This window comes from Eleginops maclovinus, chromosome 20 (genome assembly GCF_036324505.1).
Source record: "Eleginops maclovinus isolate JMC-PN-2008 ecotype Puerto Natales chromosome 20, JC_Emac_rtc_rv5, whole genome shotgun sequence".
NCBI lineage: Eukaryota > Metazoa > Chordata > Actinopteri > Perciformes > Eleginopidae > Eleginops > Eleginops maclovinus.
In genome coordinates, this window is record NC_086368.1 from 12,758,845 (window position 1) to 12,771,876 (window position 13,032).

The following is a 13,032-nucleotide window of genomic DNA, read 5'->3' on the forward strand; positions in this document are numbered from 1 at the left end:
ATCGGAGGGGGCTGCTTGGTGCCTGTGAACCTGTGGATGTGGCTGCTGGGCTTGAGCAGCTCTGCCCGTAGTTGATGTACAAAGCTTTAGGTTAACGGTTGGTTGAGTAAACAATCAGCTAACCGTAACATTAACAAACCAAAATGGGTGACGTAGGTCAGATACTTTTGAGTGCCATGCATCAGCAGCATTGAATAAACTGTAGCACTAACAATTGTGGTGTAAGGATGTTTTTGTCATTGCTCTGCTGGTTTAAGCCTTAAGTGAGTAAGATGACATTTAATTGACAACTGCCTTGACTTTTACTTGTGGTGTGCAAAAACCCGACAGTCAGGGACCAGCTTCACTTGCAGCATCGCATCAAGTCCCATCGATGAGCTGCAGTTTGTCAGCTTCGGTGCTCAGCTTTTTAAAGTTTCAATTCCCCTTACAAACAATGCAACAGAGCAAGCAGGCCTGACTGTATATAATGAGGACAGCTACATATAAATGTACTGGTGGGCAGAAAAGCTGTTCTTTAGCCAGAGCAACTGGATCAAAACATTTTGTTAGCCTTTATGCTATATAAATGTCTCTTCTTTTTTCACATAATTAAAAACAGGAACAAAAGCCGTGATGTACAGTAACAAAAAATGGCTGTTTGCCATGTGCCGTCACGGTCGTATCTCTTCCTGCAAGAATAAACCATACAGTTGTATTAACATAGAGCTGCTCAAGCAAATTACTATTAAGTACACTGTCTTAAGTGGATTGGATTATGAAATTAGAGTCATGATACTTGGATGAAAAACATGTACCGATGAAACATTCCCCAACCTTCTCATTCTCTTTCTTCCACACTTCTTTAATTAATACTCAGAAATGTTTTGTTTTAGTGTTGAAGCAAACAAAATAACTACCTACAGATGTGAAATGGTCAGGCGGTTACATTTCATCAATGCATGCTTAAAAAAATCTTTGGTTAAAAGCTACATTTTGTTGCGCTTGTGCTCTTCAGACTACTTACAAAATGCCTGTTCGTTCTAATGCACTGTTCATATATAATTGGTGTTTTTGCATTGTTTTTAAATGTACTTAATATTCATATTCAGCCTGCTGTTTTAAATTACATGTGATTAATTAAAGTCAAAGAAGAAAGACAGAAAGAAACTGAGGAAAGAAAAAAGGCAAGGAATAAAGACAAAGTAATAGAGTTGACTTTGCTGCCAACACACTGCTGATTAGAAGGGAGGGGTGTTTGATTTTGTCTGATTCTATTTTAAGGAGCAATTAGCACCATCACACCATGTGAAATAAAACACATCACAGAGCTACAGACCGCATCAGTTAAACCCAACTAGAGTTTTATTGAAGAAAAATCCCTTCAATGTACAAATTTAGAAGGAGAGGACGGAAGATATTGTAAAAAGTACCTAATGCAGTCATTTTTGAGGGCGCTGTATTTTCTTTGAATAATGGTGGGGGGCTCTGCAACCAGCGCTGTCAGAAGACATGAAAAAAAAAAAGTGCAGTACAGACTGAGAGATAAATGTATAAACTGTGGTGACTATGCACACATGCATTTGGATCATATAAACAAATGTGGCTATCTATTTAGGTTAAAAAATATTTTTGTCAATCAAATATAAGGACGACCTTGGACGTCCAGATGACTCCCCATCAATCAGCTACACATAATGTAGCCCCTCCTAAAACACTCACATGATTGGAAATAATAAGAACATAAATATGAATAAATATGTCTAATAAAACTTTGCAAAATCTGTGCCCCCCCCCCCCCTTGTCCTGTCCATATTTTCTGCTCTTTTTTTGTCTCTTGCCAAACCCACAGTCAATATAAAATTACCAAAGCCACAGAGTGAGAGAGGGAGAGGGTTTTGGGGAGAATCCACATTTTTTAAACATATGCATTTCCAGTTCCTCTTTTGTTCTGTTATTAAAAGCAGCATTGGCACCAATCACAGGGGATGCCTCCGCCCGCTGCACCCACATACCTCCACACACACTTCCACTATCTCTCACGCAAGCTCGCTACAAACAACCTGACAGACACGTCCTAAACAATATCACAGAACACATCAGATCAGCTTGTTCAACTTTTTTTTTTTATTGCAGGAGAGTTAACAATCAGGTCCAAGCAATATTTTAACAACACACTGGTCATTTAAAAGCAAATGTATCAGTTTGAATTTGGCTAATATATAATGTTAAGATCACACACTGTATCCAAAGTGCTACTAGTTGACAAAGACAGTAGTTTACATATTTACAATTTCATACTTTTTAACCTAATCTGAGAAGTTTGAACTAATAAAAATAAATGACGTATTTGTACAAGAAGGGAAGCTTTGAAGGTCCACACTCATGACAATGTACTATTTGGTTCTATTTGATCCCATCACTGAAACCATGCTTTTTGACTTTGAAGAGTTGAACTTCACCTCTGAAGTCTGAAATAAACATAAAACTCTTTATTTAAAACACTGTATGGCTTCAGTGAAGATGCGGCCACATTCACACGCCCAGCTTGCTTCCTGTTGTTTGCATATTTTACAGTATAAATCTTCTGCTTTCCACTGCAGGTGGGATCCGTCCATCCTGGCTACATGAGGTGCTGGTCCATGTGTTTTCACAGTGAGATGGTTCTGCTAAGTTTATTTCAGTGCTACGTTAAGACATATCCTTCGTCACAATCCTTGATAAATACCTGATTAATACTCAGCTAGCTGCTGGAGATGTATCTATTTTATGGCTTTTAAAAAAAAATCTAGTTTGAGTGAAAAGTGACGAGGAGGCGTCGGCTCCCCATCTGCATTCAAAGACACAAGTATTGCAGCTAAATTTGGTTGTTTTACTATTATTGTTTTAACATGTCTTTATATGGAGGCCAGATGTCATGATTAGCAGCTTTCTTTCCTGGTTCTTTTTACCCCGTAATTACGTTTTTGATGTGAAACCCATTTTACACCACATGAGTCAACAGACAAAGAGGACAAATGCTGCACTACTTGTGCTTTCGTCTGATCTGGAGGAGCTTTCTCAATCCCACTCCCCGCCTCAGTCCGAAAAGATCAAGAGGGGCCTCTTGTTCCAAAGATGTGGTCAAATTCGCTGAGGATGAGCTCCACCGCTTGATTCTGGTAAACCATATTCACCGCCATGTTGCCGTTGTCCCGCTCTGGACGCATGAGGGTCGGACCGAACACGATGCCGATGTTCTGGGTGGTCATACGATTGTTGCATGTCCTCTCCAAAACTCTGTAGATAGATTAAATACAGAAAAAACAGCTTTAACATTTAAATATCAGCAATAAATGTCTCTAGATAACACATTTAGAATTGTTCAAGTGTGCAGATTTTAATTTCCAGTCAAGTTTGTAAAATGGTTCCATTTTAGACCTAAATGGAAATACCTCAACTGTTGGATGGCTTTGATACCTTTTAGATGATTTACCTTGATCCTTTCCTAAGGCATCACTATGGTGTTGACATTTGTGACTTAAATGTCTAAACAACTTGGATTGCCAAACTAAGTGTATTTATATAGCCCAATATCACACATTTACATTTGTCTCAGGGGACTTTACAGTTTGTACAGAATATGAATATGTCTACAACACCATCTGTCCTTCGACCCTCACATCGGACAAAGAAACCCCACAGTTAACGGGGGGAAAATGGAAGATACATCTGGGAGAGCAACAGAGGAGTGATCCCTCTCCCTGGACGCATGCAATAGATGTCATGAGTAAATTAAAAGATAATACATTTAAAAGACAGGTGGTACATTTTGGTTGAAATTAAGTGATATTCAGCCATTATGAAGTCACAATTATTAATCTGGCAAATTTTTAATTTAGTGTTTGTATATAATGTATATTATACATCCTGCAAAACTGATGCCATTACCATCAGTCGCAGCTGTACCTGGTATTAGGCGCTCAAATGTCTAAAACCCTGCTAAACATCAACATGTTAAACCTAGTCATTGGGGCAATATCAGCCTGTTAGTGTTCAGCTTAAGGCCTTGCTGTGCCCGAGTACATCCTCACACAGAGGCCGACATGTTTGTACAAGTTATTCTTGTTTAAATTCATCTTTGAGACTGCAGACAAACAGATGACTGCTAGCTGCCCACACAGCTTCATTCTTGTGGTCAGCATGTGACATCTTTAACCTTCCTAAAATCATGAAAGCAACTAAAAGAATCAAAGTCCACTAGTGACATCTTGTTTTTTGCATGAATGTTCATGTATCTGCAATGTGTCTAAATCCAGGATCCACCTAGGTTAAGTGTGTTTGAGTGTGTGTGTCTGTGTGTGTGTGTGTGTGTGTGTGTGTGTGTGTGTGTGTGTGTGTGTGTGTGTGTGTGTGATCGGAGGGGACGCAGGAATGGGTTGAAGCCGCAGCATGAGGCATTCTTCTAAAAATGCCATTCCCACCAAGCCACAGAAGCAGCCAGCAATTGCTCAAAACTTCCACATTAAAAAGAGTGGAGGAAAAAAGAGAGAGGGGGGGAAGAGAGAGAAAAAAGAGCAAGCAAGGAGGGGGAAGAGAGAGAAAGAGAGAGAGGTTCCAGTGGTGGCGGCGGTGGTGTTGGTATGCCTTCCAGCAGACGAACCACAAGGCTCCCATGGGACCTTCGAGGCAAGGAGGAGAACGTGGGGAGAAGGCGGGGGGGAGGAAGGAGAAAAAGGAGGAAGGGATGGAAAGACGAGGATGAGAGGAAGAGGAGGAAAGGGAAGAAGCAAAGAAAAGGAAGAGAATAAAGAGTAAGGAAAGGAAAGGAAGGTAGCAGGAGATAAGGCGATAGGGGTGAGTGAGCAGGGAGATAATAAATGAGAAACAGAGCCAGGGGGGAAAGGAATGACAGTGGGGAGAAAATGAGAGAAAGACACAGAGTTGACAAATTCATGGGGCCCACCACACCCTGGCACAAACATCGGCCTCTGAACACGAACGCTCACCCCTGGAGTGGAAGGAAAAACCATAGGCGGTAAAAAACACACATTTTATGTACTGTAAAAGGAACTGGCTCGCAGAACATCGTACACCATTCATCTTCCTCCAGCCTTTTCATCTTCACAGGGACCCAAACTTAACAACAGTGAAATCCTGGTACAGCACTGGCATACTTTGAGAACTGCGGCCAAAGAGTCCCCGACAGAAAATGACTGAGAACGACAAGGAAACTACCCCCTCTTGTGGTCACATTTCAAAAGGAAATTTATGAGGAGAAGGGTTTTTTTTTTACTTCAAGGGCACAAGGTTCATTCCTTCATGCCGTTAAATCCCAACGGGAATATTCTGCATTGTGAAATGTGCCATTTTAGGGAAGACAAATGAGAGACAGCAGAGACAAAGAAAAACACTTCAGCACAGATGTAACATATGCGTTTTTTGTTCCCGGCCTCTCACCGTTTGAGATGGCGACACATGAACTGCAGCGTGTCATGGTTTGGAGGAGGCATGTTGAGCACCAGACACTTCAAACGATCCACTTTGTCCATGTAGTCCGACATCTCTGCAACACAGAGCAAGATCACAGTAAATGTCATCATTTGCATTCCACTTCATGAACTTCATGAGCCGCGGGAGCCAAATTTACATTCGCTTACTGATATCACATGAACTTTATCAGCATCCATGATCTAATCTGATAAAACAGCATGTAGTTATCGTCCGTCAACACTGAACAGAGAATTGATACAAATAATTTACATTGGTTATCATTCTCATTAATATGCAAGTTAATCACTGAAATTAATTAATTTGGAAATGCAAGAACATCTACTGTTTTATGATAACTAAAATATATTCTGATACGTTTCTGTGTCACATATGTTTTCCAAAAACGTCAAACAATTGTTTTAATGCCATAAAAAGATTAAAATGTTAATGAGTAAAATGATTCTACTAACAAGGCTTATTTGCCTCATTTGGTTTATTCTTGAATGTAATAGACCTACATTGTTGTTTAAACTATTACAAACATTAGTTAGTTGCACTGAATTACATTTTACTTTAACATGATGCTATAGGTACTCTTCTTTCTGTGTCTCTGCATGCTCCATATACACCAAAGCAAATTCCTCGTATGTGTAAACCTACTTGGTAATAAAACTGATTCTGATTCTGATTCTGGAGCATCAACTGTGTTTTAATCTGCAGCTGAAATAGTCCCCAAAAATGCACTACACTTTCTTTTCGAGTAACATTTGCTTAAACCTAATGTGCTGTTTAAAGAATTTATGTGGCCTTTTCAAAAATGTAACTATATATTTATGGACTGTTTGGGAGGTTTACATCCAAATGGACGGCCACAAACAAAAAAGGAAGTTGTAAAGTAAATAAAGATGAAAAAACACAACGTTGGTTTATGTGTGTTCAGGACATTGGTTAACAAGAAGAAATATATAATAAAGTATACGAGTTGAGGATAATTGGAGTTAGAAAAAACGCGTCTAACGTGAGGATTTATACCATGAGGATTTCATTACTGTAGTACAACCATCACTTCATTTAGGTTAAATACTGATCAATAAATTTCTCTTTTGTCAGTATGTAATTATTCTTCTCTCGCCTTGGAACTCATGCAATTTTCTTTTTTGGAAAAAACATTTGATTTAACGGTGTCCATTTATCTTGCATGATATATGTGGCGTTGCAATGTTTCCTAGATGTGGACAAAAGTGCTGTAAATTCTGAGTATTCTATAATGGTGAAAATTACTTTCACCACAGCTTGAGAGAGTGTGAAAGCACCCAAGAAAAGAGGGGGTGAACTCTCTCACACAGACAGTCCTGGTTTTGACTCATTAAAACCACGCTATTGTTGCGAGTATTCAGAATAAAAGGACAGCAAAGGAAAAATAACAAAGTGAGATAATAAAGTATCCAATATGAGATTTATAGTGGCCAAGAGGTAGATCATTTAATTTGAACAAACTCACTTTAAATATGACCAGGGACTTATGATGGACTCAAGGACTCATGTTGATTAATGTGCATTGTCCTTTCTTAAATAAATACATGCAAAAAAAGAAATACAAATAATTTCACAAATTATAATTATCTCTCTGCTTTCTACAACAGATGATAAAAAAATGTCCTAAACATCCCAAAAAACGGTAGATTGATCAAAGATGAGTGCCATGCTTTCTGAAGTTACACACAACATTAATGGGGGATGTGTACAGCAGTAATAACATGGACTGGGGCTGAAGCGGGTCACTCACTGACTGTCTCCACGATGTCGGTGAAGAAGCCGAAGGGCACGAGGGGCTCGGGAAGCTCACGAAAGAAAAGTTTCAAAGCTCCCGTGATGACATGAATGTCCTCCCAGTCACTCTGGTCCAAATTCAGCTTCTCTTCTGAGAGACAGGGAGGGAGGAGGGGGAGAAATTAAGACAGACTTTGTCAGAGAAGTGCATGAAAGGCAAGGCAATGTGAAAAAGAGAGACAAAGAGTTAGAGAGTGAGTTAATGAGAAAAAGAAGTGGAGTTACAGTGACATTATTGTTAAGCTAACAACATCAACAGAATTAAAGTGTGAATTCATGTCGGAATGAGGCGTAACACGAAGGCTTGTAGCTGCAGGAGGGAGATAGAGAAGCTCTTTGAAAGTTCAGAGAAGCATAAACACATGTAAAGCAAAAATGTTCTTAAAATCCAGGCCTGACCAATGCTTCTCAAATTGGACTCAAGGACTCACATACAACTCAAGGGAGGAAAATAAAAGGCTTTAATTGAAGGTCTTATTGACACAAATAATTATCTTATGATGTGAAGCATTGGTCAGTGAGATACTGCTGTGGGATTGTAGAGCACTTCAGACTGTATGAGCTGCAGGTCATTCTCGGTTTCCTCCACTTGGTGGCAGCCATGCACCATGCGAGACGTCGCTGTACAACCTGCCGCCTGTTATTACATCAGAAAACTTAAAGCAAAAAAGCCCAAGGGACACACATACATTAAGCAAATGGTAGCACAAGCAGCCAACTGTACGGAGCACGTCTGTGCCGCAGCTCAGCTTTGCGTGTGAGGACATTATGCAACAAATGATGCACAAATATAAGCAGGCTGAGTGACACGTTTAAGCGGTCGTTTTCCCTCGTAAATCTGAATCTACCTTGTACAAACTCCGCCGGGAACATGTAACGGCCGTCTGTAGTCACCGCTCGCTCTGCAAAAACCAACAGTTACTCAATGGGCTTTCCTCAGCGACCACTTTATAAAAATGTAGAGGGAGTGAGACAATCAGGATTCAAGCAGGTGTGTGAATGTGGAATAAACAAAACAGCATTCTGTGTTTGAAAAAAAGGGAGCGTTAATTTTGAATCCTTTCTGATGTCCAACATCCATCACTTCTCTCTTTCCCCAGCATTTTCTTTACAGGATTCATTCATGGTCGAGGAGGAAATTAATCACAATAACTTTGAGAATTATCAGAATAATTTCTATTTCTCTCTCTCTTTCTCTCTCTCTTTCTCTCTCTCTCTTTCTCTCTCTCTCATTGCTCAGTCCGTCTTGTAAATGTCTTTTCAGAACTGCTCCTCGGTATTCACTTCATCAAAACTCGTTTTTTTTTCAAACCTTGTGTTCAAAAGAAAGATTGTATTTGTGTGTATGAAATATTTGAAGCATTGCTCCAGACAGTTTCCAAACTACTTGATTTCCTTAAATGTTTTATCTTTTCTCTCTTTCGGACATCTACCTGGCAACACTTCTGTTCTCCCCCATCATTTCCAGAGCAGGTTTCATTCATGGTCAGTGATAAATGAATCAGCATTAATTATAGATATAGTTCAGGTTCTCTCCTCCTCCCCTTCATCCTCACCGTGGTCCACCAGGAAACGTAGTTTCTGAATCACTGCCAGGTTCCCTGAGACTCTGTAGAGGCCATCAGTATCCAGTCCTGTAAAATAGCGCAAATAGTGAAGGTTTGTATTGAAAACCAAGTGACACATTTTTCAAAGCAGTCAGAGATGATATAATTGTTTTTACTCCTGTAAAACAATACTTTAGCGAGCCTGGGAATTTTGTTTTGTTGCCTAAGTTCCCACAAGCGTGTGACTAAAGTCAAGCAAAAGCACATTTCGACACATTTAAATATATTTTCTAAGTTATATGATGACGTGATCATTTTTCCACAGTGGTTTCAGTGTGCGATGTGGTAGATCAGGTTATGCCTTGTAAAACATTAATTATTAACTTCTTCAAGTGATATTTTCTATTCTTTCTTTCTGTCAAAGTGGTAAAAAAACCTTGTAGTACTCATTGATTGGTCTTTCATTGGTCACATTAACGTGTGTCTGCCAGGGTTTTATAATCACTATAGGAGCTAAAGTGACTCACATAGTCGATTGACAAAAACAATAATCCTCATCAGTTTTTATCATAGGAAAAATGACAAGTTGCAACTTTCTTAATATGTCTATATTTTCATATTTTCTTTGTATTCAGTTAAGGCTAATGTAAAATGCTGTAAAAATAGACATTTTACTGCAACTATGAGAATTATCAATGTAAATGTCTTAATCCAAAAGTGATCCATAGAGATATTCAATTCATTATAACCAAGTTTTAAAACATTATGGTAAAAATAAAGTTGTTTTGGTGTGTATGAAATATTAATTTAAAAGTATTGTTTCAACACGGTTCCCAAACAACTCCATTGTCTCTAATTACTGTATATCCCTCTCTCCAGCTGGCAGCTGTCAGAACTTTGTTTCTGTGCGTCTTTAATCTCCCAGTCTGGCAATCTCAAACATTTTTCAGTAAATGTTTGCTAAGTGATTTATGTCAAGGAGCTGAACAATAAGGTGAACAAATGCTTTTATGTGACTAGTGCTCAAAACAGAGTAAAGGAGTGTTTCCTCTTGTGTCCCCCTCTAACTTGAGCATTACATTAGCAGGAGCTGGCTGTGTGTTTGCAGTGTTTGTACCTCTCTTCTCCACAGCTTCAGTACAAAGTCTGACGAAGCGAGGGACGGGGCTCTTCTCTCTCTCACAGAGCATCTCCAGACGACATCCAAACACCTGATCTGAAGGGTGATGACAGATGGACACAAACACACTTCTTATGTCTTTTCAAAAGTTACTTTTCTTCTTAAAAAACTGTGACGAGACATGATGTAAGAGCTAAAGTCTGAATTTAATCTAAGGATAAATTCACTATTCACTATGGAATAAAACCCCCATGTTCCCAGCAGCGATAAAAGCTCACCTTTGATGATGCAATGCAGCTCACTTACTGTAGGCCTACTATATATACACAGTATACAGTAGGGTGAAAATACCCAGCATATGCAACACTTTATTCCAGAGTTTGGTACCATTAGACATGTGATAAGAGTATCTAAGGAACCTGGTCATGAGTATCTGATTTATCATTTAGTTTAACCATATTTAACCACGTTTTTTTGGCAAAGACAGGAAAGTATTTGTGGAGTCTTGGGATCACTGGCTATGAAACATCTCTGGAGACAGTTTGGTTTGGTACCTTTGCTGCATGAGTTTCCTCCTCTCTTTTTTGTCCCCTTGCTACTACTCCCTGTCACATAAACTCAAAAATAAAATGCCAGAAAAATACTTCACCTCACTTCAAAAAAGGATTGAGAATATTGGGCAGGAAACCCCCAAAAACTTAAAATATGGAGCAAAAAAACCCAAATGATCGCCTCAGCTTTTGAGAAAGAATAGTTTGGTTTCCCTTATGGTTGAATACACTTAGGATAAACGCCTCAGCTGAATAAATGTAATGTTGTCATTTTCATTTTGGAGAAACTAATCAGACGAGGATTGCGATGCGTATTCACTCTGGGACACGGCATCACCGCAGAATGAGATATCTAGCCAGCCAAATTGAATGCAGCTCAGTTAAACAGCAAAACATATTCAACTTCATAACAAAAGACCAGTGGACAATTTAGTTTTAAAAGCGCAATCTTGGTTTATTAAACGCTGTATACTAAGGAGTAAAGAATACTTGCATTAAATAAAACAACCTATGAAATTGTACCTTTAATGAGGCCTTTCTCCTGCAGCGCCTGCAGAGGGGGTCTCTTTAGGATCAGCTTCTTCAGCCGGGTCTTCACTCTCTTCCTCTCCGTGTTCTCCAGGTTGGACGACGAGCGAGGGACTGCAGAGGTGGGAAAGGTGGAAGAGGAGGAGGTGGAAGAGCAGGAAGAGAAGGAGGAAGAGGAGGTCAGTGTGGGTCGATGAGCAGGGCAGGAGAGGAGATGAGAGGGGATGGTGGTGAGGATGAAAAGAGGGAGGGCCTGGGTGGCGGCGAAGGTGAGACAGGACTGACGGGGGGATTATTTGCCATGGAGGCTGTGTGAAGATATAAGTGGGCTGGATGGAGGAAAGGATGGAGGAGAGGATGGAAGGATGTAAGAAGCCTGTGTGGAAGTTTAGAGAAAATAATGTGATGATGATGGAATGAGAATAAACTGAGGTGGAGGGCATGGACGATGTTATGTGAAGAAGGAAGTCAGAGTGGAGCAATGAGAGGCATCGGGGTGGGACGACTTACGCGTCGTCCTCCTGTCGTCCTCATCTCCGCTCTGTTCCAGCATCTCCATGCTGCCCGCTCGCCTCAGGGAGTACAGCAGGACGTTGTCTAATGGGTTTTCACGGTCCTGGAAGGCAGGTAAAGTGAAATAGTGCTTGTTGGGTTAAATGACTCCAGGTACACCACCTACTGTTTAATCATATTTTTAAACTGGCTTCTCAGAAGTCCATTAAGCCATTAAAAATATATTAGTGCTTAAAATACATTGCCTTTTTTTTTGTTAATATACTTGCTGGATTCTAGCTGTTGAGAATTTGTTACCTCATGGTTGATTGCACTTATTGTAAGTTGCTTTGGACACACTTACATAGTATAATAATAACATTTACACACAGACCTTAAAACCCATTAAACAGAAAGATAGCTGTCATCTGTCAAAAGGAAAACTAAATGGTGCATTTGTTGATAGATGGAGGCTGATATTCTTAAGTTTTATATCTGATCTTAAAGAGAAATAGAGAAAAGAGAAAGGAAAGAAGACAAAGAATATTGCAGGAAGTTGTTAAAGGATATGTCCGCAGTCCTAACATTTATATACTGAGGGTATGACACTATTCATTCAAAGGAAAACCATATGACCACTAATAGAGAAGTGGCACAATAAAAAGTAAATGTGTCGGTGCCGTGTGCCGTGTGTCTCACCAGCCTGTCGATGACGCTCTGGATGGTCTTGTACCACTCTATGATCAGCGAGTCTGTCTCTGACTGCAGTAGGAACTCATTGCCTGTAACTGTCCTCAGCTACAACACACATACACACACATTTACAATGCATTAATGTCTGACAAAATGTCCATAAAGCTCCCCAAGGATGATTTAAAAATGTATATACTGTATATATTTCTTTTTTCTCACTTTTTATTCAACCAGGTAGTCAGCTGTCATGTGTCAATCTCTATTGTCTTGATTTCTTGGTTTTAAAGATAGTTCAAAACGTACACATAATTGGAAAATGTAGTATAACAGCTTCCTCTTTTTACTGAAGCTAAATTCAAAGAAAAAAAGTCCCACTTTCACTTCCCCTACTGATAAGGACCCCCTTGACAGACGTGACTTTATGTTTTACTAACTGCACGCAATCACACTGTCCTCTTTTGCATCAGGCCACAGCATCATTTATGTTTATAGTTATTTTATAAAACAGTTTAATTACACATGAGAGTTTCTACAGAAAGTTTTGAGTATGATCAAATGATATCTTGAGATCTTTTCACTGCATTTCCTGAAAGTTATTCCACGTCCTTCTTACCTTGAACACATTTTTCTTGCTAGACAGGTCGTTGGCCCAGTGCAGCTGTGCTCCTCTTAAATCCACACTGCTTTCAGGGCGACTGTTTCCTGGTTTCTGTTTGTCAATTTACAGGAACACACAAACACAAAAGATGTTTTCTTATATTAATTGGTAAAAATTGATTTTGGGGGTTTTCTTTTCCTGTCCAGAACTTTTACATTACGA

At 39.5% G+C, this 13,032-nt stretch overlaps 1 protein-coding gene across 1 annotated transcript in view; it reads right to left on the bottom strand.

The window, feature by feature from the left end:
- Positions 1–2,083: 2,083 nt before the first annotated feature.
- The window catches only part of arhgap9 (Rho GTPase activating protein 9), a 42,793-nt gene continuing 31,844 nt past the window's right edge, over positions 2,084–13,032 (bottom strand). The window contains 10 exon segments of the mRNA XM_063911174.1: positions 2,084–3,258; positions 5,419–5,524; positions 7,238–7,372; positions 8,130–8,183; positions 8,838–8,915; positions 9,946–10,044; positions 11,022–11,141; positions 11,538–11,643; positions 12,219–12,317; positions 12,826–12,921. Coding sequence (XP_063767244.1) covers positions 3,072–3,258; positions 5,419–5,524; positions 7,238–7,372; positions 8,130–8,183; positions 8,838–8,915; positions 9,946–10,044; positions 11,022–11,141; positions 11,538–11,643; positions 12,219–12,317; positions 12,826–12,921 — 1,080 coding nt within the window. The 3' untranslated portion in view covers positions 2,084–3,071.